The sequence below is a fragment of the Acinonyx jubatus genome, chromosome D1 (genome assembly GCF_027475565.1).
Source record: "Acinonyx jubatus isolate Ajub_Pintada_27869175 chromosome D1, VMU_Ajub_asm_v1.0, whole genome shotgun sequence".
Taxonomy (NCBI): Eukaryota; Metazoa; Chordata; class Mammalia; order Carnivora; family Felidae; genus Acinonyx; species Acinonyx jubatus.
In genome coordinates, this window is record NC_069390.1 from 98,633,409 (window position 1) to 98,658,188 (window position 24,780).

At 38.9% G+C, this 24,780-nt stretch overlaps 1 protein-coding gene across 9 annotated transcripts in view; it reads left to right on the forward strand.

Moving 5' to 3' along the window:
- SIK3 (SIK family kinase 3) overlaps nucleotides 1-24,780 on the forward strand; it is a 244,593-nt gene that overhangs the window by 102,223 nt on the left and 117,590 nt on the right. For all 9 annotated transcript variants that reach the window (XM_027036591.2, XM_053204065.1, XM_053204067.1 and 6 more), the window contains exon 2: nucleotides 22,093-22,209. In XM_027036591.2, coding sequence (XP_026892392.1) covers nucleotides 22,093-22,209 — 117 coding nt within the window. The remainder of the gene's footprint in view (nucleotides 1-22,092; nucleotides 22,210-24,780) is intronic.

The window sequence follows — 24,780 nt, forward strand, 5'->3', positions numbered from 1 at the left end:
TGAACAGGAGTTAGTTGTACTCCTCTTTTCTATTAAGAGACTGTGTTGCAAAGTATAAAACACAGTATGCTGGGTTTTTTTTTAAACAGTAGTATCCCTTTATGCATGTTCATTATTACTCTAAATAAGTTGTCAAATTTATAAAAAGAAAACCCCCATTTTTCTTAGAATCATGAATTTAAGCTTAAGTTTCTTATTTGTTTTTTATGTGACATATGTGCAGGTAATTCCAAACAGCTAAAAGAACAAATGGAGGCCAGAAGAGTCTGTGGTACAGGAGGCCAAAATGAATTAAGTCATAACTGAGCTTCTGTACCCACTTTACTGTCCACATGGACAGGCAGGCTGTTACTAATTTACAAGGGTAAACTCATCTGGTAAGATCAATTAATTTCTAGGCTATAGCAAATTTATATGAATATACCCTTAGTACTCACATGCGAAAATTCGTTACTGTTATGATTAGATTTTCATTGTCTAAACCTGGGGAATGTAATTTCACATGCCCCCCCCCCCCCCCCCCCCGCCCCGCCATTGCATATGTCAAATTACTTGCAATTCAGACTGAGGATTTACCCCCTTCCAGGTTTAACCCTTTTAAACATAGTAATACCTCCTAGGCTTGATGTATTCTGTGTACTATCTACCCTGGTAAGAAGACTCTTTGATTTTGACGTTAGGAGAAAAGCTAGCAAGAAGGTATGAGATGAAATGTAACATAGACGGATTCTGTCAACTTGGTAAACACACTGCTATACAATAGGGGTTTGTTGCAGACTTTTTTCATAAGTAGAAAACTCTTCCAAAAGGCATTTTTGAAGTTTTGCTGTGAAGAAAGATTGCTAGTGAATGAAAAGAACCTTTTGTAGACCCCTCTATCTGAGAGCTTGGTAACTGGCACTTTTGGATTCTGTACACAGAGATCCATGGCTGGGAGAATATCTCAGGGTAAAGCTATCTGAGTTTTGAATCCAAAGCCATTAATTTCTTCAATTATGAGAAGAAACCACAGATTGCGTAATGGCCTTGGTATTTTGTTGGTATGGAGAGGGTGATCGCAGAGGGCTTGTAAGCCTGTGTTGGGATGTGTGTGACACGTGCCTTTTTTCTGATTTTTAAATTTCACCAGTCTTCGACACATTTTTGAAACTGTGGATATCCTAAGTTAGCAAATCCAAATCAGTGCACAAAGCAACCATTTTTGCCAGTGCCAAATGCATACTTTGCGGAGTTTTCTAATCTGGGCTCCAGAGTTTATACATAGCAAATTCTCACATCTGCCAAGTTCTGTTATGACCCAGAGGGGAGGAGAGCAACGTGGGACGAAGAATCTGGAAACGCATACTGCCCATAGGGGAAATGGCATTTTGGAATTTGTTTCCATGTGGATTTTCTCCTCCTAGACCACTGTGATGCTTAGCAGGCTGAGCTGGAAAGTTCATGTTGCACAAGATGAAGAACAATAACTGGTCTGTTCGGTGGCTTGCTGTTAAGTCTCCTGCCAGTGCCGACTAATAGTTGTGATAGCCATTTCTCCCCTGGGATGTAAGAGTTTGGCTGTCATCTTCTGGGGAATATGATAATTTGTTGCCATTGCTTTCAGCATGGTGCAGAGATCTAACATTTAAAGGCTCTTATCCCAGTGGCTTACAGCTTTCCCCCCGCCCCCCCCCCCCCCCCCCCATAAACTGCTGCTGCTTCTTTTGAGCCTTGGCTGTAACTTAAAAAATATAGTAAGGGCGTCTGTTTCATAAAATGCACATGAATATTAAATCTGCTTGCATATGAATATTAAATCTAATTGATTCATTTTCATTTTGCCAAAGAGAACTTGAATTTATCTCTTACAAGACATTGGCCTCATCTTTTTTTTTTTTAACCTTAAGACATTGACACTAGAAATTGTTTGTTTGTTTTCTTTGCTTTTCTTTTAAATCAGTAAAATGTCCTTTTTCTTGAGTTGTGGTGCAGTTTTAAATCATGTTTAAAATATGCATAGGGGCACAGACCCCAATAGGGTTTAAAAGACATGAAAAATCTGGGATAGAAGTTAGTATGTCTAATAAATTTAAGTTCCCTCAGATGGCTTTATAGGAAGTGTATTAATATTTTCCAAAGCGTTTCCATTCAAGTGCTAGATTTTACATAGCTGCCTCTTAAAAATATAAATGTATTCCTGAAATTATTTATCAATTAAAACAATTTTTTTAATGTTTATTTTTGAGAGAGAGACGGAGGCAGAGAGACAGAACATGAGCAGGGGTGAGGCACAGAGAAGGAGACCCAGAATCCAAAGCAGGCTTCAGGCTCCAGGCTTCAAGCTGTCAGCACAGAGCCCAACGTGGGGCTTGAACCCACAAACTGTGAGATCATGACCTGAGCTGAAGTCGGATACTTAACCTACTGAGCCACCCAGGTGCCCCATTTATCAATTTTTAATAAGTAAAATAACCTAAAATGAGTGATGAGTAATTTCTTTTGCAGTAATACAATAGATTAGATGTACAGAGAAGCCCCTTCTGGTCAGAACATTTTAATTTTTTTTTTTTTTTTTAACATTTTTTCATTTTTGAGACAGAGAGAGACAGAGCGTGAACGGGGGAAGGTCAGAGAGAGAGGGAGACACAGAATCCGAAACAGGCTCCAGGCTTTGAGCTGTCAGCACAGAGCCCGACGCGGGGCTCGAACTCACTGACCGCGAGATCGTGACCTGAGCCGAAGTCGGACGCCGAACCGACTGAGCCACCCAGGCGCCCCTGGTCAGAACATTTTAAAAAGAAGCTGGGGAAAGGAAAAAATATGTGAACACATATATATGTAAAATGCTGGAGCTTGTGTACAACAAAACAATAGAATGTCTCAAAAGGGCTAGAAAGCATGATTTCATAAGGTAAAGTAAGCCCTGAAGATGGTGTTTATGCTGAGGGTTTCTTACAGGATTAGAGTAAAAGAGACGAGAAGAGAAAAAGAATAGTGTCTGAGCAGAGTAGTGGGAGGTCATACTGGAGACTGCCTGTCGAAAAATGGGACCTCAGAAAGGTGACGTCCTCAGCGGATAAAAGGTGCTCTGCACGCAGAGACTTGCTTTCTAATGTCTTGGATCTGGAGGGCGGGGGGAGAGAGTCTTTAATGAAACTGCCTAAACAGAAGCTCACACTCACGTGGATTTGCAGCCAGATTTCATACTATCCATGAGGCTTGAAAATCCCATAAAGTGATAACTGAGCTGAAAGTACTCCCAGTTGCTGGGTCACCTGGGAGGCTCAGTCGGTTAAGCATCCGACTCTCCATTTCTGCTCAGGTCGTTATCTCGCGGTTTCATGAGTTCAAGCCCCACTTCGTGCTGTGCACTGATGGTGCAGAGCCTGCTTGGGATTCTCTGTCTCTCTGCCCTTCCCCTACTCATGCTATCTCTATCTCTTTCAAAATAAATAAATAAATAAACACAATAAAAAACAAAAAAGGAAAATACTCGGAGCTGGTTATGATTCCCAAGTGTCTGAGAGAATAAAATTCAGATCCAACATGGGAGCACCCAAATATATAAAATAATAATAAAGATAAAGGAACTAATTGATAACAATACAGTAGTAGTAGGGTACTTTAACACCCCACTTACATCAATGGGCAGATCATCTATGCAGAAAATTAACAAGGAAACAATGTCTTTAAATGATACACTGGACCAGATGAACTTAACAGATATATTCAGAACATTCCATCCTAAAACGGCAGAATACACAAGTGCACATGGAACATTTCCAGAATAGATTACATATTAGGTCACAAATACAAAAAGATTGAAATTGTACCATGCACCGTTTCTGAACGTAACAAACACTGTGAAGCTAGAAGTCAACCACAAGAAAAAATTTGGAAAGACCACAAACGCAAACACTGGAGGCTAAAAATGTGCTATGAAACAATGAGTGGGTCAACCAGGAAATCAAAGAAGAGATGAAAAAATATATGTGGGAAAAAAATGAAAATGAAAACACAATGGTCCAAAACCTTCAGGATTCAGGAAAAGTGGTCCTACGAGGGAAGTATATAGCAGTAGAGGCCTACCTTGAGAAGCAAGAAAAATCTCAACTAAACAACCAAACCTTACACCTGAAGGAGCGGGAAAGAGAACAACCAATGAAACCTAGAGCCAGGAGAAAGAAGGAAATAATAAAGATGAGAGCAGAAATAAATGACCTAGAAACTAAAAAAACAGTAGAACAGATCTTTGTAGAAACACATTTTATAGAGTGGCCTCAACAAAGTTTTATAAATAAAATGGCAAGAAGTGTGAGCTTGCACAAGAAAACAAGCAACTATGAGTTAGATTATTGTTTCCAAAGAGGCCTCAACAATATTTCCTGACCAATGTCATGTGTTCTTCTAGAACCTTGCTATTCTACCATCAAGAACTAGTCTGCTCCTTTCCATTAAACCTGGGCAGGCTTTTGTGACTGCTTTTTTTTTTTTTTTTCTCCAGAAGAATCTGACAGAGCTGATATTATGTGATTTCTGAGGGTAAGCCATAAAAATGCCACACATTTGTTCCTTATTCTCTTGGGATATACATTTTAGGAACACATCCGCATGCTGTGAAGAAGCCCATGCAGTCCACGGGGAAACCCATATGAACAGGAACTAAGGAACTAAGGCCTCAGGCCCATGACCCCGGCTCAGCTCCCAGCTGACAGCCAGCATTAACTTGCCAGCCTTATAAGTAAACGTGTTGAAAGTGGATTCCCAGCCTCTGTCACGCTGCTTTAGGTGATGCCACATAGAGCAGGGATAAGTTGTCCTTTCTGAGCCCTGGACAGATTGCAAATTTGTGAGCAAAAGAAATGATTATTGTTTTGATCCCCTGAGCTCTGGGATGGTTTGTTGCACAGTGACAGGTAAAACTAGAACATCAGTAGTAACCATCAGTCTCACAGACTGTAGACTTTTGAAGAAATAAAAGAGGGAATTAAAAATATGATATCATGAAGAGACTCAAAATTGATGAGAAAGATACGAAAGAAGAGCTCAGTCTCAGTAGAACTTCTTAAAAATGAAAAACACAATGGAAAGATGATACAGCTTGGGTAAATTTGAAAAGTGAACTGGAAGATAGATAGATCTGAAGATTTCCAGAACTGTATGAAGAGAGGAGCTGGGGCACATGACGTTTAGTGACAGAAGGATGAGAAGATACCACATATGTCTGACTAAGTGGTTCTCAAACATTTTGATCTTAGGACCCTGTCCATTCATAAAAGTTATTGAGAACCCCAGCTTGCTTTTGTGTATGTACGTACACTTATAATTTGTTCACGTTTCTGTATATACATTATGGTTCAATAAAAAACTTACTTTTAAAAAAAGACAACATAGGGGCACCTGGGTGGCTCAGTCGGTTGAGTGTCTGACTTTGGCTCAGGTCATGATCTCACGGCTCGTGGGTTCAGGCCCTGCGTCGGGCTCTGTGCTGATAGCTCAGAGGCCTGGAGCCTGCTTCCCATTCTGTGTCTCCCTCTCTCTCTGCTCCTCCCCCACTCATTCTCTGTCTTTCTCTGTCTCTCAAAAATAAATAAAATGTAAAAAAACAAAAGGACAACATGAAGAGTAAAAAAGTAAGGCACAGACTGAGAGAAGATGTACTGATAAGGTTATTCAGAATATAATATATATAATATAATATAATATAATATAATATAATATAATATAGTAATGTATATATACAGAATATAATATTTATAACATGTTATAATTGTAGCATATATATGATATAATATATAATATATATATACAGAATATAATAGAATATATTCTGTTATTCAGAATATAAAAGAACTCCTCAAATTAAAAAGAATAAGATAGGGAAGAAAAGGAAATAGGAAAGTCCTGAATAAGTTGATTTCACTGGAGCAGGAACAAATGGTCTATGAATGTATGAAAAGATCCTCCATTCTCTTAGTAATCAAGGAAATGCAAACTAAAACAGCAAGGAACTCTTTGCCTCCTTATGCGCCATCAGACGGGGAAAAACTAAAAAATAGTAGTTGTTGCAGATGATAGAAAGCAGTGGGAACACTTAACACTGTTGGATACAACCATTTTGGAAAACAATTTGGCTTTACTTAGTGATTCCTAAGCATACACCCTAATGCAACTCTTACACTCATGGCCCAGGAGACACGTATAAGAATATTTAAAGTACTGTTCATAATAACTAAAAATGCAAACAACTCAAATGTCTAGCATCTGTAAAGCAATACATAAAGTTGGTGTATTCATAAAAGGATGACTGATTAGCACAAAGTGAATTAGATACCTCTTCCTGCATTTCTCAGAGCAATTTTCTAAATATAATCAGTTTTATAAATTTAATCGGGATCAAAAAAGGTAGTAAAAAATAATAAGTATCATTCTATATACATAAAGTTTAAAAACAGACATATCTAAGTGAATAGTATGTTGTTCAGTGATACGTATATGGTGAAATCGTAAAGAAAAGCAAAAGAATGATAGCATAAGTTTTAAGACAGTGGTTATTCTGGGGTAGGGATGGAAATGGAAAAGCTCATAAAACACCAAGGTTTGTATATGACCCATCTTGTGGTTAAAATTTCTATGAGTGTGTTGTTGAAAGGAACCCCACGGTGATTCTTTTTCTAAGGGAGGAATTTTGGTAATGCAAACGCTAGTTCTTAATTTCTTTGTAGGTGTTCTTGATTATAAAAGCCTCCAATAAATACATTTTGATTTTTTTTTTCACAGTTGATGCCAACCTTGCTAAGTAGGGAGTGTGCCCAGGAAGAAGATGAAACTGGGAGGATTTATCCACAAGTTCAAGTTTAGTTGTTGTCTTAGAATGAGAAACTAGGCCTCGTTTCCTACCTGTCTGAAAATCGGCTTACCGTTATTAAAAACGAGAGACTATTTCCCAGTTTATTATTATTATTACGATTATTATTATTATTATTAGCAGCACCAGCAGCAGCAGAGGCACTCTTTTGCCTCTACCCCTAACTTGAGTCTGCTGTTTGTTAAAAATCTCCATGCATTGACATCTCTTCCTTTTTCTAAAGGAATGTGAAACCCAGTAATTACACACAGACCTGACCTAGTTTGGAGGAACCAGAGGACAAAGAAACCCTAGTTTTCTTCGTCCTTTTTTTGGTTAAAAAGCAGAGATTTGGGGAGGTGAGGGCCAGAACATCTTCTATCTATGCTTTGAAGAGTCTGACACATTTTGTCCCTGCTCCATATATTAGAAGTTTCCCCTTGTGTACATTGATTATAGACTCACGGACTTGATGGTGTTGAGTTCTTTGCATGTCCGCTGACCTGGAGATGTTCGGCCATTTCCCAAGGAGACAGTGGCTGAAAGAATCTATTGATTTGTTTTTATTTTTGATTTTCTTATTTTATAGATTTGATTTTGTAAGCACTTCATCGGTCCCTTTTTGTCTGTTTGCTTTTGTTTTTGTGTTTTATAAAGAAGTAGTTGGCATCTAAACATACACAGTTGCGTGAACGAATGAATGAATTGAAATAATAGCTTGGACTAGGCACCCCATTTAAGCATCACTGTGGTTGCCTAGTGACTGTTACTCCACTTCTTAGTTACTTTATTTGTTATTTTGCTAAGTTGGTAGGCGATCTTTATCCCAACTTTTAATATTTGCTTTCTCAATTGATTTTTTCAGTAATAAAATCTGAGTTCCCCTTAAGCCATAGGCAAAAATGTTTTTGGTTTGGTTCTTTAACATTTGCTAAATTACAACTGGGTTCTGGTCCTCCTAGGTCCTATATCGGGTGCTTGATACTTTATTAAGCCCATTGTTTTGTTTCCTAAGTATCAGCCTTCACAGAGTAAGGTAAATGTGAATATCTGGAACATCAAGAACTAGGAGGCAAGACAGTGTGCACAAGGATAGACATACAGATCATTGGAGTAGATTTGATAGTCTAGAAATAACCCTTGTATTTATGGTCATTTGACTTTTGACCTAGAGTGCCAGGACAGTTAAATGGAGAAAGAATAGTTTTTTCAAGAAACGGTTCTGGGACACTGGATATCCACTTGCGAAGTGATACTACCTTTGCAGGTGACAAAAGTAGGCATGCTTACTTTTTCCAGTGAAGAATTTACCTGTGTTTTTATGGAAAGGGTTTGCCAGGATTCCTGTAAGTAGGGCCAGAGCTTTTGTCATGAAAGAGCTTTAGTTCTCTTTTTATGCTTGAATTCTTTTTGAAGCTCCTAGATTTCTATACCATAAATTATGGAAGAGATTTCCTTGGCCTAGAATTTCTTAGAGATGAGAGTTATGTACATCATAAAGGACCATGGTGTATTAGTTTTCCTTTGTTGTATAACAACTTACCCAAAACTTAACAGCTTAAGAGAGCACACATCGATTATCCCCTGGTTTCTGTGGATCAGGAGGCCCGGCACAGCTTAGCCTAGTCCTCCACTCAGGGTCTCTATAAAGTTGCAATCAAGTTACTGGGTAGATTGTGTTCTCATCTGGAAGCTCAAATGGGAAAGAACTCCCTTCTGAGATTGTTCAGGCTCTTGGTAGAACTGATTTCCTTGTGACTTTATGAGTGACTTTTTGCTGGCTGTTGGCTGGAGGCCACTGTCAGGTTCTAAGGATGTTGCCTATAGTTCTTTGAGATCACCCGCAGTTGCTTTTCCTATGATCTTCTCAAACATGGCCACTTACTTCAAGACCTCCAACTCGAGTTGGATGTGAGGGAAGAGATGACACAAAGGTGTGAATCTGTGTATCATTGTATATGTGGAATCAGTGGAGTTTGGCCACCCTAGGGTCCCTTTGCTACATATTATATGACTTCTGTAGAGAATATTTAATTTTGAGTCTTACCCAGTGAGTCACAGATGACAGTCACAGATACCTTCTAAACAAATACCAGTTTGACATGGTAGAGCTGGTTGTAGTGAAGAGAATAAACCTTAGAGTAACTGGCATTATGTTAAGTGGAGGAAAGTTGAGGTGTTCATGAAGCATACCCACAGAAGTTGAAGAAAGCAGTCGGAGAAGAGGTGAGGTACTCGAATAGATTTTCTGTTACAACTTTTGCTGACTTCTTTTTTAAAAAAAATATTCATTCATTCATTCATTCATTCATTCATTCATTTATTTATTTAGAGAGTATGCAAACAGGGGAGGGGACAGAGAGCAAGGGCGAGAGGGGGGCAGGGGGAGAGAATCCCAAGCAGGCTACTTGGTGTCAGCACAGAGCCCATCGTGGGACTTGGTCTCACAGACCATGAGATCATGACCTGAGCCGACATCAAGAGTCAGATGCTTAACCATCTGAGCCACGTAGGCGCCCCTAAACCTGACTTCTGATGTTGTCTGTCATTAACTCCTTTATGAGCCAGTTTTCCTTGTTTATTTTCAAGAATAAAATAAACAAAATCTAGTTTTCAGAGGCAGGAAAACATAGTAGTTAAGGGCTTGGGTCTAAAGCTCCACTGCTTGGGTTCAAATCCCACCTCCACTGTCTAGTATTGTATTATCTGGGCAAATGACTTCACTGGTGTGTGCATTAGTGTTTTATGGGAATAATCGTAGTACTTCATAGGGTTGTTGTGAGGAAGAAGAGCTAATGCCTGTGATTATTCATTTTTTTCCAGTGCAATGATGATTCCATGGTTATGTTTTTTAAAAGAGTGTGAATCCTTTTAGAGATACGTACTGAAATATTTCCAAATGAAATATGGTGATGAGGTCTTGGGTGAGATTGGTAGAGGTAGAGAGCAGACAGAATTGGTGATGAGTTAAGAATTATTGAAGCTGATTGAAGCTAATTACGTTACTCTGTCTACTTTTATGAACATTTGATGTTTTCCATAATAAAAAGTAAAAAGAAAGGAACAATACCATGGCACACATTAAGTGCTCAATATATGTTGTCTATTCTTATTATGTTTATGTTTAATATATTGGAATTGTCTAAAACACAAAGAAAAATGTAAAACAAACTAAACTGGACACTTTAGTTTTTTAATTTCTAAGACTTTTGCTATAGATGGAAACTTTATCAAATTTGGATAGCATGTCCAAGATCTTAGACTTGGATTTTTGTTTTTGCTATTTGCTTCTTCCTAGTTAAGTTGTATTTTACGGTTTACTTAGTTTGACTTAATTGTGGCTGGCATCACACTTCATTTATAAAGTCTACTGTGGTTTCTGTAAGTGGGATTGAAATTAATACCAGTATTATTGATTATTTAGTGTAATTAGTACCAATGGTAGGAGACATTGACTTCACCATTAGTGAAAATATTAGTAGCAAATGCCAGGGTTTTCCTCAGCAAACAGTGGTGTTACGCTTTTTGTTTAGTGTAATGGCTGCTTAATTTAAGTGAGAAAGGTAATACTCTTTAAGAACTAATTCGCTGAGGTTATCTTAGCTGTAGTAAATGAAGCTTTTTTAATATGGTCTTACATTATAAAGTACTATAAAAGTGGGCTTGAAATATTTTTATTTTTTAATAAAGAATTTAAAAAATTTTTAGAATTTACATCCAAGTTAGTTAGGATATAGTGCAACAATGATTTCAGGAGTAGATTCCTTAGTGCCCCTTACCCATTTAGCCCATCCCCCCTCCCACAACCCCTCCAGTAACCCTCTGTTTGTTCTCCATATTTAAGAGTCTCTTATGTTTTGGCTCCCTCCCTGTTTTTATATTATTTTTGCTTCCTTTCCAATAAAGGAGAATTTTTAAAAATTTTATTTATTTTGAGAAAGAGCAAGCAGGGAGGGGCAGAGAGAGAGAGTGGAAGAGAGAGAATCTCAAGAAGGCTCTGCACTGACAGTGCAGAGCCCAACTCAGGGCTTGATCCCATGAACTGTGAGATCATGACCTGAGCCGAAATCAGAGTCAGACAGTTCACCAACTGAGCCACCCAGGGGCCCCTTGAATATTTTAATCATTCAAGGTTGAGAGTTATCTAACTAGTGATTCTGATTTATTTTATATGAATGAAACTTAGAACTTAAAAAAATTTTTTTGAAAGAAGTGAATTTGAAAGAAGAAGAAGAAATGTTGGAGTTCTAATTAGGAACTGGCACAGCGAGAGCCTTTGTGTTGATAGCTCTGCTTTCACGTGCATGCAGGCACACACTTATGTAATTGACAAGTATGTCGAGGACTACAGAGTTGGTGACTTGCCCGAGGTTTGCCACAAACATTTTTAGTGACAGAGTTGGGAATTGAACTCTACATCCCAGCTCTCCATCCAACGCTCTTTGGCCATCCCATTTCCAGATTGTTGTCTAGAACCCAAGGGTTCTAAAAAGTTTTGTCTGTTTCTGAACCTTTTACCCAAAGTTAACCACAGTAGTTGTTTTCTTTTTTCTTTCTTTCTTACGTATTAGGGTTTCTTTTCTAATAGCAAGATTTTGTTCAAAGGGGAAAAGATTCTGCTACTGTGTATTTTAGTTTTGATGTCTTTCCTGCCCTGAGCTCTTTATTCTGTACCATCTTCTACTCAGAAAAGTACATTTGATTTATTGGCGGGGTTTTGTTGGACTTTGTTTCAAAGAATGCCATTGTGTCCTCCATAGAAATCTGTGACCCAAAGACCTCTGGAAAATTCAAAAGGACTTTTAAACATGGAGGGATAATTATTTTTAGTATGAAATTATTATCAATGAACGTTTTATTTCTTTCCAGTTCTCTACATTCTCCCTTTGTTTTCTCATCTCCTAAATCTCAGTCCTTGTGATTTTCTGGATGGTGTTTCTCATGAGCTGTTGTTTTTAAAGAAGATATTTATGCACATATATCTATTTTAAATGAAACTATTTCTGATGTCTGGAGGTTTTTTTGGGTCTCTTTGATAGTAAGTTAGGGTCATATCAATTTGCTTAAAAATAGTCTTGTCAAGACCAAAAGAGGGCCCAAAAGATAGTGTAATGGGTTGGGCTTTGCTTAAATTGTGGATACTTTTAATGATTAAATAAGCCCCTCACTGTTATTAACTGTACTCAGTGTTTGAGTCAATTAGTACACAAGTATGATTACTTAAAATCCTTGATGATACTTTAGAAACTTGTCAGAATTCTAGACTTGTACCATAATGTCAGATTAGGAGTGTCATAGAAGGTCAGAATTGAGGATGCATGTAGTCCTGCTAAGGGAAAGGATAAGCAATCTTATTATATGTCAAGTCTGTTATTTCAGGTACATGCTTCATGTAGTTGTGTTTTTACATTTAATGCGGATATAAAGATATTAACATATATGGGATATATATATAATAACAATACATATGATAATGCATTACATTTTAATAGAACATTTTTTCCTATTTTTCTCTGGCAGTGTTAGCAGTAGTCTTCTACCTACCTTTAAATGTCAGAAATTTGAGAATTAATTAATGTTTACCATTAGGCTTTCCAGAGGAGTGATTTAAGTTACTTTACTGTTCAGCACATGAAATACAAACATTAATTTTGGAAATGTAAGATCTATCGATTTGAACATGTGATGACCATTAAATGCAAGGAGCTCGTTGAAGCCAGAAGCAGTGCGAAACACCATCACACGAAATATTCCCATTTTGATGGAATCCCAGGGGGGCATTTTTCTGCCAGCACTAAGGGCGAGCTGTGAAGGAAGCCCGTCAGAAGGTACTTGGTGCCGTGTTCCTAACGAGCACCAGGAAGCTGGCTCTTGAATTCTGGGCTGCCACAGGGAGGAGAGCGCGGCGTCATCAGTATTCAGGTTAGGAAGCGTGGTTGGACACAGATGTACATCGTGACAGCTCACAGTACTGGCACGCGAGGACGCAGGACCAGTAAGTTTCAGAATCGGAGGATAAGCTAGATGCTCTCTGGTGATGGAGATGGCTTCCCGTGTTCCCTTCGTCTCCATTACCAAATAATCAGGCGTAAGAGATGAGGAATTTAGGGTAGTTTTCCGGCTGTTATTGTGTTCCCTTGGTTCGCTCAACCTTTTGCTACCACAGGCTATCTTACTAGGCCTTGGAGGCATATTAATATAGTTTAAAACAACTTAAAATATGAACTGTTGCTGACTTTGTTCACCAGGAACAACACCACCATTGTAAGGTTAGCAGGATGTTCAGTGTAATAAATCTCCATTGGGGAAGTTTAAGAAAGTTACGCCGTGCCAGTTGAATTCAACTTTCTTTCCAGCTGGTGCTTTAAAAAGCTCTGAGTGTTCTAGGTGCTACATCTAAATGTGCTTAACAGTACACAGGCTCCTTGACAAATGCCGTTCTTGGGAAGAGCACAATCCTTCTATGAGTGTGTGTTATTTTTACCTATGAGCTGGCACTCCAGGAAAGAGTGGCGTGTACTTCATTAAGAAGATGCATCTTGAAATTCATTCAGCTTTCTGCCTCCTTCTGACCTCACAGTTGAGGTCATTGCCAAGTTTCACCCACATGTCTCATCTTTCTTCTCTGGGACTAAAATTCCATCCTTCATAGCTTCATTCTCCACCATAGCTTTACGTTTTCCCTTGGACTACCCGCTGTTCCTTGTTTGTCTTTTATTTTAGAACATTCCTGTAACAATTCGTATTTTTTCATAATACCATTTTCTTAGATCTTGTTCTTTGGTGGCCACTTTAAATCATCAGAAGTTGCTTATTAAACCACTGAGCTCTTACCCTTTTCTTCTTCATCTCTTGAATGCTTTTTTGCTCAATCCTTCTATGTTCAAAGCATCTTCTCTTTGCCCTGCATTCTTCAGCCCCACTCCCTCTTTCCTGCTCTTTCCCCTCCTGCCCTTTCTCATCCTTGTAAAATAGCTCCCTAACCTTGGAATGAAGCCATCAATCCCATTCTGAATCTCTCTTTTAAACTTCGAAGCCATGGTCAACTGAAAATAGATACCCGAACATGGACAGGGCACTGATATTTGTAAAGAATTCTTCATTGCTGTGATCAGCTTCTCCTCTTCTCCACTCCTTTTTTCCCTTTTGAATATCTTTTTATTCAGTTCATTTAAATGGGAAACTTAAAGACCAGAAGTTGATTTAATGTTCTGGAAAGCATACAAAACGTTGGCACTGTGTAAACGTTGAAATGACAACAGTGATGGTAATGCCAGTGTGGCTGAGAGAGTTGCCATTACATTAGAGAAAGTCTGAGGGCTTCTGCCCTCCAAGAGGGTCAATGTTAACCAGATGGGAATTATTGCAACTGAGAAATCATTTTCTTTTTGTCTGAAAAATTTCCCTTCTACTCCTTGAATTCCAAGTAATCACCAGAAAATTTCCATTGATCAATTATGCGCAGTATAGCCATGTTCCACCTTAGGAATTTTTCCAAGAAGAATGCATGTTTCATGGTAGATTTTCTCGCTTTGCTAAGCTCGCAATTCTCTATCCTCCAGACATTGTAAATGCACAAACGATTTCATTGTCACCATTTAGTACAGCCCAAACTGAGAAGTATAGAAAAATAAGTCACCTAAAGACCTGTTAGATACTACGAACTATTTCCTCAGGGGTTCATTGAAAGCTGATTTACCCTCACTTTTGGTGGTCATGTGGCGGCCTCCTGTGTGGAGTTGGCTGGGATCCTAGCATCTCAGTCATTCTTTAGGCTTCACAGCTTTGTATTTTTCCAGAAACAGTTGTGATTGGTATGTAAAATGGATAGAATAATCAGTTCCTCCCAAATATATGTCTTTGCTTTGCCCCTTTGAACTTGATTTGACTATTTGTTACAAAATAAAATATGTAGTCCTTCTTGATTGGTTCCGGGTCAGAGGTCAGGATTTCCCAAGAATATGGCCAGCCTGCATCCTGACAACTGCCACATGGCACATCATTAATCATGGCCAGTTAGTGCCTGGCAGGTTTAGCTTTATAGTCCAGCTTGTATATCTTGTGATGGTTTGGAGTTTCATTAAACCTGTTTCCTGATGACAGTTCTATTTTCCAGTATCTTAAAAGAAAGAAGTTTGTGTGTGTATGTTTAAATCAAGGCTGATTGCAAAAGGCATTCACATTCCTTTTCTGGAAGCTGTTCGTAACTGGGAATGCATCAAGTCCTACAGAAAACAGTTTGAGTGACTATATTTTCACCTTTCCCAAAGATATACGATTTAAGATAATAGGAAAGAAGTTAATTGATCACATACAATGCTGCCTCATGGCAGTTGTTCTCAAAGTTTGATCCAGAGACCCCCCAAAAAAGAGTCTCCAGAATTGTTCCAGTGAGTCTCAGAGGTCAAAATTGTTTTCCTAAATATTTAAACATTATTCTCATTTTTCACCCTCCTTCTCTCACAGTTATACAGTGGTGATTTCAAGAGATTATACATGATAGATGAGGTAATTACTCTGATGGCTGGTCAAATGTGTGCTGTGTGTTCTAGTGTTCTAAAATTTTCTGTTTTCATTTCTGATTTTAACCAATTTCTAAGGAAATCTTGATAGATATTACTTATGTAAACAAAACTTCTTTGAAGGTCTCAAAAATTTTTATTTAAAAATTTTTTAATGTTTATTTATTTTTGAGAGAGAGAGAGAGAGAGAGAGAGAGAGAGACAGAGTGTGAGCAGGGGAGGGGCAGAGAAAGAGAGAGAGGGATACACAAAATCTGTAGCAGGCTCCAGGCTCCAAGCTGTCAGCACAGAGCCCGATGCAGGGCTTGAACTCCCAGACCATGAGATCATGACCTGAACCAAAGTTGGAACCTTAACCGATCGAGCCACCCAGGCATGCTTGGTCTCAACAATTTTTAAGAGAAGGAGTCCTGAGACCGAAAGTTTTGTGAACTGCTAGCTTAATAGTGGAAAACGTAATTCTCTCTCAGAACCCTGCTGAGAGTAGCCTCCAGCCGGCTGCACCAGGGCGCTGCCTTAAGCCAGACAGTTGTTCAATAAACAGTTTTTAATGGAATTAAATTGCGTTCTTGGAATGTAACTTTTCAGACCTAATTTAAGATTCTCTCCCAAGGCAGTGTTTGAGCATTGAGTGCATTGCACCCTGCCAAGTTTCTTCGAGATCAGTAACTGGCAATCCTCAACATTGAGTCAAGTATTTCAGAAGTCATTGTCATGTAATACCTGCTTTAACTGGCATCTCACTGGCATCGTCTAACATGTGGCCCACATATATGATTTTAAATTTCCTAGCAGTCATATTTAAAAAAGTAAAAAGAAACAGGTGAAACTCATTTTTTTTCCAGCTTCAATGAGGTATAATTGACAAAATTGTAAGATATTTAAAGTGTACAATGTGTTGTTTTGATATGCTCGTACATTGTGTAGGATCCCCACCCCCCACCTCCCCATTGAGTTAATTAACATGTTCATCCTCACATATTTGCTATTTCTTTTCTGTTGGTTGTTTTTTTGTTTGTTTTTGGTGAGAACATTTAAGTTCTAGCCTCTTGGCAAATTTCAATAATACAATAGTGTTATCAGCTATAATCACCATGTTTTATATTAGATCCTCAGACCTTATTCATCTTTTAAATGAAAGTTTGTATCCTTTTACCAACTTGTCCATATTTCTTCCACCATCCCCCAAGCCCCTGGCACCCACTTTTCTACTTTCTATTTCTGTGAGTTTGAATTTTTCTTTTTCTTTCTTTTTTTTTTAGATTCCACATATAGGTAATACCACGTGTATTGTGGTATTGTGGTTGTCTTTGTGTCTGTCTTATTTCACTTGGCATACTGCCCTCCAGGTTCATCCGTGCTGTTCCAAATGACAGGCTTTCCTTCTTTTTTAAGGCTGGATAATATTTCATTGTATATATGTATGCTGCATTTTCTTTATCCATTCATCTGTTGACAGACACTTAGATTGTTTCCATACCTTGGCTATTGTGAATAATTCTGCTTATGAATACGGAAGTACAGATATTTTTTGAGATCATGATTTCACTTCCTTTGAATATACACCCAGAAGTGGGATTGCTGGGTCATACAGTAGTTCTGTTTGCAATTTCTTAAGGAACCTCCATATTGTTTTCCATAGTGATTGCACCAATTTATATTCCCACCAGCAGTGCACAAGGCTTCCCTTTTCTCCACACCCTCACCAGCATCTTTGGTAATAGACACCCTAACAGGCATGAGGTGGTATCTCATTGTGGTTTTTTCATTTGCAGTTTCCTGATAAATTATAATGTTTTGGCCATTTGTATGTTTTCTTTGGGAAAATGCCTACTTAGGTCCTTTGTGCATCTTTGAATTGGGTTATTTGTGTTTTTTCTGTTGAGTTTTGTCAGTTCCTAGTTTATTTTGGTTAGTAACTGCTTATCAGATATGTTGTGGTCTGAAAATATTTTCTCCCATTCTATAGGTTTCAGTGAAATTAGTTTTAATAATATATTTTATTTAGCCTGGTATATCTAAAATGTTATTTCTTCATGTAAGCAATATAAATTTATCAATGAGATCATTTATATTCTCATTTTAATATTAAGGCTTTGAGATCTGGTATATATTTGACATTCATAGCACATCAGTTTGCACTGGACACATTAGTAAGAACTAAAAGGGGCAAATAGCTATTCCTCTCCTCACCCCCCCCCCCCCCCCCGCTTCTAGAATGAATAATGAACTGTGCCTTTAAATTTGGCATGATCTGAGTTTAATTTTTTGTCATACCACATGCCAATGAAAAAAGGAGAGTTTGTTGAATGGAAATCTCTTGGGTAGAGACTCCCAGCAAGCTGTATCTGTTCAGCAACATATTTGATACAGTGTCATGTTTAATTAATATTAGTGCCAGTTCATAAAATCCTGCTCCTTGTAAGAGAAAAGAATTCTATGTAGAACAAGAAACTTTAAGAAATCTATGGTCCTTGGTAGTGTGTTGGAAGTTTCCTTTCTTCACTTGTTACGCTTTTTATATGTAAGTACAGGGATGTGATTCATAGATTTTTCAGCACCAAAATTTTTTTTTTAATGTTTATTTTATTTTTTTGAGAGAGAGAGACAGAACATGAGCAGGGGAGGGCAGAGAGAGAGGGAGACACAGAATCCGAAGCAGGCTCCAAGGTCTGAGCTGTCAGCACAGAGCCCGATGCGGGGCCCAAACTCATGAAACGCGAGATCATGACCTGAGCCGAAGTCGGCCGCTCAACCGACTGAGCCACGCAGGTGCCCCATAGCACCAAAATTTAAACACATTCTTTGAGAGTTTACCTTCTGTTTACCTAGCAGTTAACCTTTTGTTGTGGATGCATTTCATTTTTTAAGCAACTGGGGCGGAGTAGGGGAATGTGTGGGTGACTCAATCAGTTGAGCATCCGACTTCAGCTCAGGTCGTGATCACACGGTTCATGAGTTCGAGCTCCCCGTCAGGCTTTCTGCTGTCAGTGCAGAGCCTGCTTTGGGTCCTCTGTCTCCCTCTCCCTCTGCCCCTACCCCACTCACACGCTCTCTCTGTCTCTCTCTCTCAAATATAAATTAAAAAAAAAAATTCAAGCAACTGGGATGTAGTTTAAAACGTTTATTATGTAGTCACCAGTAATCTGTAGCCATGAAAATTCATGATCATTGATCTCTTCAGGTATTCTTAAAATAATCATACCTGCTTTGCCAGCTCCTTGCTCTCTGACTTGGTAGCTTCTCTGTTTCATGGGTATTTTTCCATTTTCTCAAATCTCCACTATTCAGTTTGCAGCTAAAATTGGAGCCAAGTAACATATGTGTCCTCCTCTCTGGTGTTAGTGCTTAGTGTGGAGGGCGGGGAGCCCGGCCTGCCATGAAGAAGCAGAGCTCGCTGTCCCCGGCCCAGCCCTCAGGATCAGGTCTTGCTGTGGGTTCCATCTTATGGCTTGGTGTGACTTTCCCAAATGGAATGCATTTCCCCCCCTAGCTACATTCCTTCCATGTTCTTCCCACATCAGCTGGAAGTAACCAGTTGGTTCTGGATGCTGCCCACAAATTCTTAGCTCTTTTGCTTCTTGGTCCCCTCAACTTGCCCCTCGATTTAAGGGACTGATGTTTTTGAGATCCAGGATTATGTTGTTGAGTAAAGCAAATCTCATTTTTTCCGAGGAATGCCTGAAGTTTAAGGCTTGATTCCGGAAAACAAATCACGACAGCAGTACCTATAATTAATGTGTATTGCGTGTTTACCACATGCCAGGCATTGTACTAAGCAGGTTGCATCCATTAGCTTAGTACATCCCCGGCAACCCTTAAAGCAGGTTCAATAGTTGCCCACAGTTTTTAGGTAAGGGACATAGAAAAATTAAATAGTTTGCTCCAAGTTATACATTAAAGGGCAGCTCCAAGATTTCGAACCCAGGAGCTTGACACCAGAGTCCTTCCTCTTGACACTGTATTCAGCTGGTAGGCAAAGCTTTGCCTGTGTCTTGTTGAATCTTGAGTCTCATTGAAGAGTAGACGGGAATTTGATGCTTTAACGTATTAAAACCTCTCTGCTTCCGCTTTCTAAGAACAGATTATACTTAATGCAATTTTCCCTGAAAAGACAGGGATACATTTCAGTACGTAGGACCATATTCCCTTTATGTGAAGTCAGATTGCTTGTTATGAAATGTGAAACTACATCCATGCTATACCGTTATCTTTATTAAATTAAAAATATTTATTAGGTGCACAGAATATAAGATCTTAAAGCCAGTTTGTTCTCATAGGTGATTAGGTTTGGTTTTTCTCTTTCCCTTGATGAAAATCTTACTGCCTCAGAGAGCAAATGAAATTCAGAATGAGTTCATGTGAATTAGGAGGCCCTACTATATGACTCCCCCAATTACAGTGTGACTCAGTATTCTCTTGGGTGTGAAGAAGTACAAAAATATGGTTAAATGCATTAGAAGCCCTCATTAACTGTCTTCATCCTCGCCCCCCATTACTTTTTCAATGCCATCCATTGGTAGGCATAGGCAGGTTAGGGGATTTGAGGCCCAGTCCTCGGACAGTTGGTGATCAGCAAAACTAGTATTGCTTCCCAACTTTTTGTGTGTTGTGGCATACGCAGAAAATGATCATATTTTCTCTGGAGTAGACAGATGAGGTTTCTTGAGGCCGGAGGTGATCCACTGCCCCGACCCATGGCCTTGGGTACACTTGTAATCCATTTCTAGCATACCAGTTGGAAAGCTCTGCCACGGCATATGGCTGCAAGTTTATAAGCATGTCACGTATATGAAAGTAATCTGTAAAGTATAATGTGCTATTTTATTAATAATTAATTAAGACCGAGATATTTGTTATATAAAAAGACATTGTAAACTGTGATTTTTTTTTCCCCCAGTTGTTTTGGGAGCCGTTCTTAGAGAAGCAGGTGCAAATGCCAGACTAATTGCTGGAGTTAAGGTCCTGTGTGTGATATATGGCACAGTAATGAGGAGAAGTAGAAACGCTAACAGTCCAGGGTGATAGGCAGTCAGATGTTCTACCACTGAGCTATCCCCGCTAATCTGGGGTGATTTGGTGCAAGGCTTCTTATAGGAGATCAGACAGCCGGTGAGATTTGTTAACGGTTTTACTATTTCTCCTGTAAGATTTCCTACCCTCTTTTCTGCCTGTCCCACTTCTTTCTTTTCTCAAGTTCTGCTTTGTTGGTAAAGTCTTTCTGTAGGTCAGCTTCTCCCGCAGGTGAAGGTCACACTCGATCCTCTGTTCCACCGTCATAACTTGTACGTAGCTTTGCCGATTGTGTTTCCAACGTTGTATTGTTGTCTGTTTCACACATGTCTTTCCCCAACTAGATTGTGAGTCCCTTGAAGTTAAGGCTGCATCTGATTTAATTATTGTAGGCTGAGCTACATCCAGCTCACTTTATTACTTTCCATCATTAGGCAGGGCTTAAATGTTCTTAGAATTGAGCTGAAATTTGTCTCCCTGGGCCTTTCTCCCATTAGTCTTCATTCTAACATCTGAAACAACTGCAGAGTTACTTTTATGTTAGTCATTCTTACATTTGAATCATCTCCCATGTATGGTTCTTTATCGTCTTTATTGCTCTGGACTGAACATTTTTATTGTTGAAATTTTGCTTCTCTGGTTTTTCTTCTCTTTTTCTTACTAGTAAACTTCCTTTCCCTCTCTCAGTGTGGGGAATCACAGAATTTTAGTATTGAAAGGAGCTAGAATTTACCTTGTCGTGGTCCTTCATCAAACTAATATTCTTTGCTTACTTGCTGATTGACTGAGATGGAGATACAGATATTTTGGGGCAACACAATATTTTGAGTATTTAATTCACTAGGAATAATGACAAAGTTTAGATACAATGGATTATAAACGTTCTTCATCTTTCATTCTGTTTTAAAATGTACATGCTGCTGGATGTCTTAAGAATGATGAGCAAAATAGATGTTTGATGCTGAAGGAGTGTATCTGCGGTACAGAAAGAGCTTCAGATTTTTATAGCATTACCGTTAAGAATTTGACTCTTTTAGTCAACCTACCTGGGCTTTAATCCTGGATCTACCACATGCCAGTTTACATTACTTAATCTTGAGTAAATTACTTAATCTGCGTATGTCTCAGTTTCCGTATTTGTAAGATAAGGTTAATAATAACGTAGGGTATTGTGAGGTTTAAATGATTTAGTGCTCGGAAAGCATGAAGAGCAATGCTCGGCGCCCAGCAGATGTTCAGTGTGTAGTGACCTCTGCCTGTTCCACCCCCAGGACTGTGGAGTTACGCACGCATCTGGTGAGATGTGGGATGCATCCGTGTAATTTCTGGTCCAGTCTTACCGACTTATCATGTACTTGTGATATAAGCCTCTTATCGTAATAAGAGGCCCAGCATCTCATGGCCTGCATCAAAGCATGATTTTCCCAGAATGAGACCACATCTGTGGAGCACTGAAGTATTTTGTTTGCCATAAGGTTTTACTGTAGGAGTGGTTTAAGAAATGGCAGAAACACCCATTAGCTTTTGGAGTCTGTTCCTTTGAAACCAACTTGCTAGGAATACATTTCCTGACTTTTTAAAAAGTAAATTCATTTTCTTCATTGACAGTCTGTAAACACAATAGTGGCAACTTATATTTTGTGGAATATAATGTGTTCAAGTGGATTTAATTTTCCTTAGTAAACTGCTTTTAATAATGCATCAGAGTAAATTTTTTTCCTCTGTTCTCAGGTTGCTATCAAGATCATAGACAAGACCCAGCTGGATGAAGAAAACTTGAAGAAGATTTTCCGGGAAGTTCAAATTATGAAAATGCTTTGCCACCCCCACATCATCAGGCTCTACCAGGTAGGTTCCCTAGTGGGGTAGCGTATGGCAGTGAAGAATCCAGGATGGTCATTTTATGTGTATAGGTGCCTTTGAGGAAAGGGTGTCTGGGTGAACATCTCCAGCTTTTCTTGGTTTCTGTGTTCATATGTTTATCCTCCTGTTTTCCCCACCCTTTTATCTCCACATTCAGCACTCATGTTTTACCTGGCTCTTTACTAGTAAGCTCTACCTTACCCATGTAGGCCTTTCACATTTGTTCCTTAAAGCTTGGGGACCATTCTTTGTGAGAATTACACAAAAAGATTATTCAGAAGATGACAAGAACTTATTTATGTAGGTCCAAATCCTAAAACAGAATGGGAAAGCCAGAAGGAACGGAGAATTCTTAGGGATGAAAAGCTAGAGGTGAATATAACATTATCTTTTTCTAACATCGCTTAAATGCTCATTTCTGTGATCCTGGTATGACGTATGATGGAAAAGGATATTTTAACTATGGCCCCTTTGGTCAGTCAGAACCCACCTCTTTTCTAGTAGGGTCCTAGATTACGTTTTCTGAGGTAGCATTTGATTATTTTGGTAACCGTGAGATTGATTTTGTGTAATGGAAGAGATTTCCTTTCTAGTTCTCTTACCTTCCTGAGAAGCATGCATATTTCATGCCACCCTCAACAATTCCCTTGCTTTACTGCAAAAGCAGTAAGTCTAATGGCTGGAATTTCAAGCCAGATAGGAAGAGAGGACCTTGCCTTAGCAGGCTGGTGGAAGAGATATTTTGGGAGAGGTGGGGCTCTGGGGTGCTTCTCAAGTTGCAGTGTGTTGGCAGTCACAAGCTCTGCCTGTGCATGAGGCCAGCCCTGCTTGCTGCTTTCTACCAGAACAGCCATCACCTAGTTGTTCAGGAAGTGGCCACCCACTCGGTTCATTTGCTGCTGTTACTCTGCAGTAAAGGTTACTGGCCCAGACATGGCACCATGTGTAAGGGTGGAGGCACAATGGGCAGGCTTTCAGAGTCTATTAACTTTATGGAAAGGAAAGCATGTTGTGATGTTAGTGTGTGTGGTTAAGGCTACAGCTTTAGGGCTCTTTTCTGGCATCAGAGCTGTTCACATAATGAAATGAATTAGATCAGCAGGAGCAGACTTGTTGAAATTTATCAGACCAAATTCTGTTGAGCCACACCTACGTTGTGCCCCAGAAAGCAAACTCGTGAAAGCTTCTTGGTGTTGCCTGAAGACTTAACGTCTGCAAACTTGGAGGTGTCTAACCTCTGTTTCCTTCCTATCCTGATCAACTGAGTAAACTTCTTGACCTCACTTTTTAAAATAAATCATCTTTAAATAATTGAAGGGTTATTAGGCCAACTTTCCTCAAGAGGTTAACTTGGAGGTATTAACCTTACAACTGAATTCTCCAAGTTTATCTTTCTTACCCAAGATTTCATTAGCTTATAAGAAGTCTCAGTTTCAGGCATGACTTTGAACAATGCCCTCTTTTAAGCTTTAATTTTGCTCTCTGGCAGCTAGTATTGTTAATAGGGGATTCTGAGCTGCCAGGGTGAATGGCTGTCAAATTGTCTTTATAAATAGCATCAAGGTAGTTTTCAGGTCATTTGCCAAATCGTCAATTTGTAGAGGAAGCCAAATATAGGTAAATGTATAGGAAAGTTTTTGAACTACTGAAAAATATAAGAGTAAAAGAACATTTGCAGTCAATAAAAGACCTGGGGGTACAAAGGAGATATACGATTTTTTTTTTTAATGTTTATTTATTTTTGAGACAGAGAGAGACAGAGCATGAACGGGGGAGGGGCAGAGAGAGAGGGAGACACAGAATCGGAAGCAGGCTCCAGGCTCTGAGCCATCAGACCAGAGCCCGACACGGGGCTCAAACTCACGGACCGCGAGATCGTGACCTGAGCTGAAGTCGGACACTTAGCCCACTGAGCCACCCAGGCGCCCCAGGAGATATGCGATTTTTTAAAATTTTCTTTTTTTTTTTTTACTCAACACCTGCATATATGTAGAGCATTGACGTTTTGTTGTGTTAATCAACATACAGGAAGATCTTGGAAGCAATGCATGTAACAAACAGTGAGCTAATACCACCAGTATATGGTTTTTAAAAATTAAAGAGAAAAAAAAGTACAATACAGTTACTAAATTGAAAAAGTAACGTGCACTCATGTGACAGGCTACCATGAAACCATACCGAAGAAGAGAAGAGATTTACTATTATAGCACATAATGCTGTTACATGATATTGATGTGTAAAGATATCAAAGGTCAAGTAACTGGGAAATAATTGAGCAAAATAATTACCAATGAATTATGGTGAAAGTCTAAAGCTGTATTGCCCGGTATGATAGCCACTGGCCACACATGGCTATTGAGTATCAAAATGTAGCTACAGCAAATGAGGAACTGAAATGATAATGTTTTGGACTACTGGGATAAATAAAATACTAAGTTTTAAAAATACTTTTTTAAAACTTATTAATATGGCTGTTAGAAAAGTTAAAAATTATATATGTGGCCTACATTGTATTCTGTTGATCAGCATTGCTCTAGAATGATACGGAATAAATGA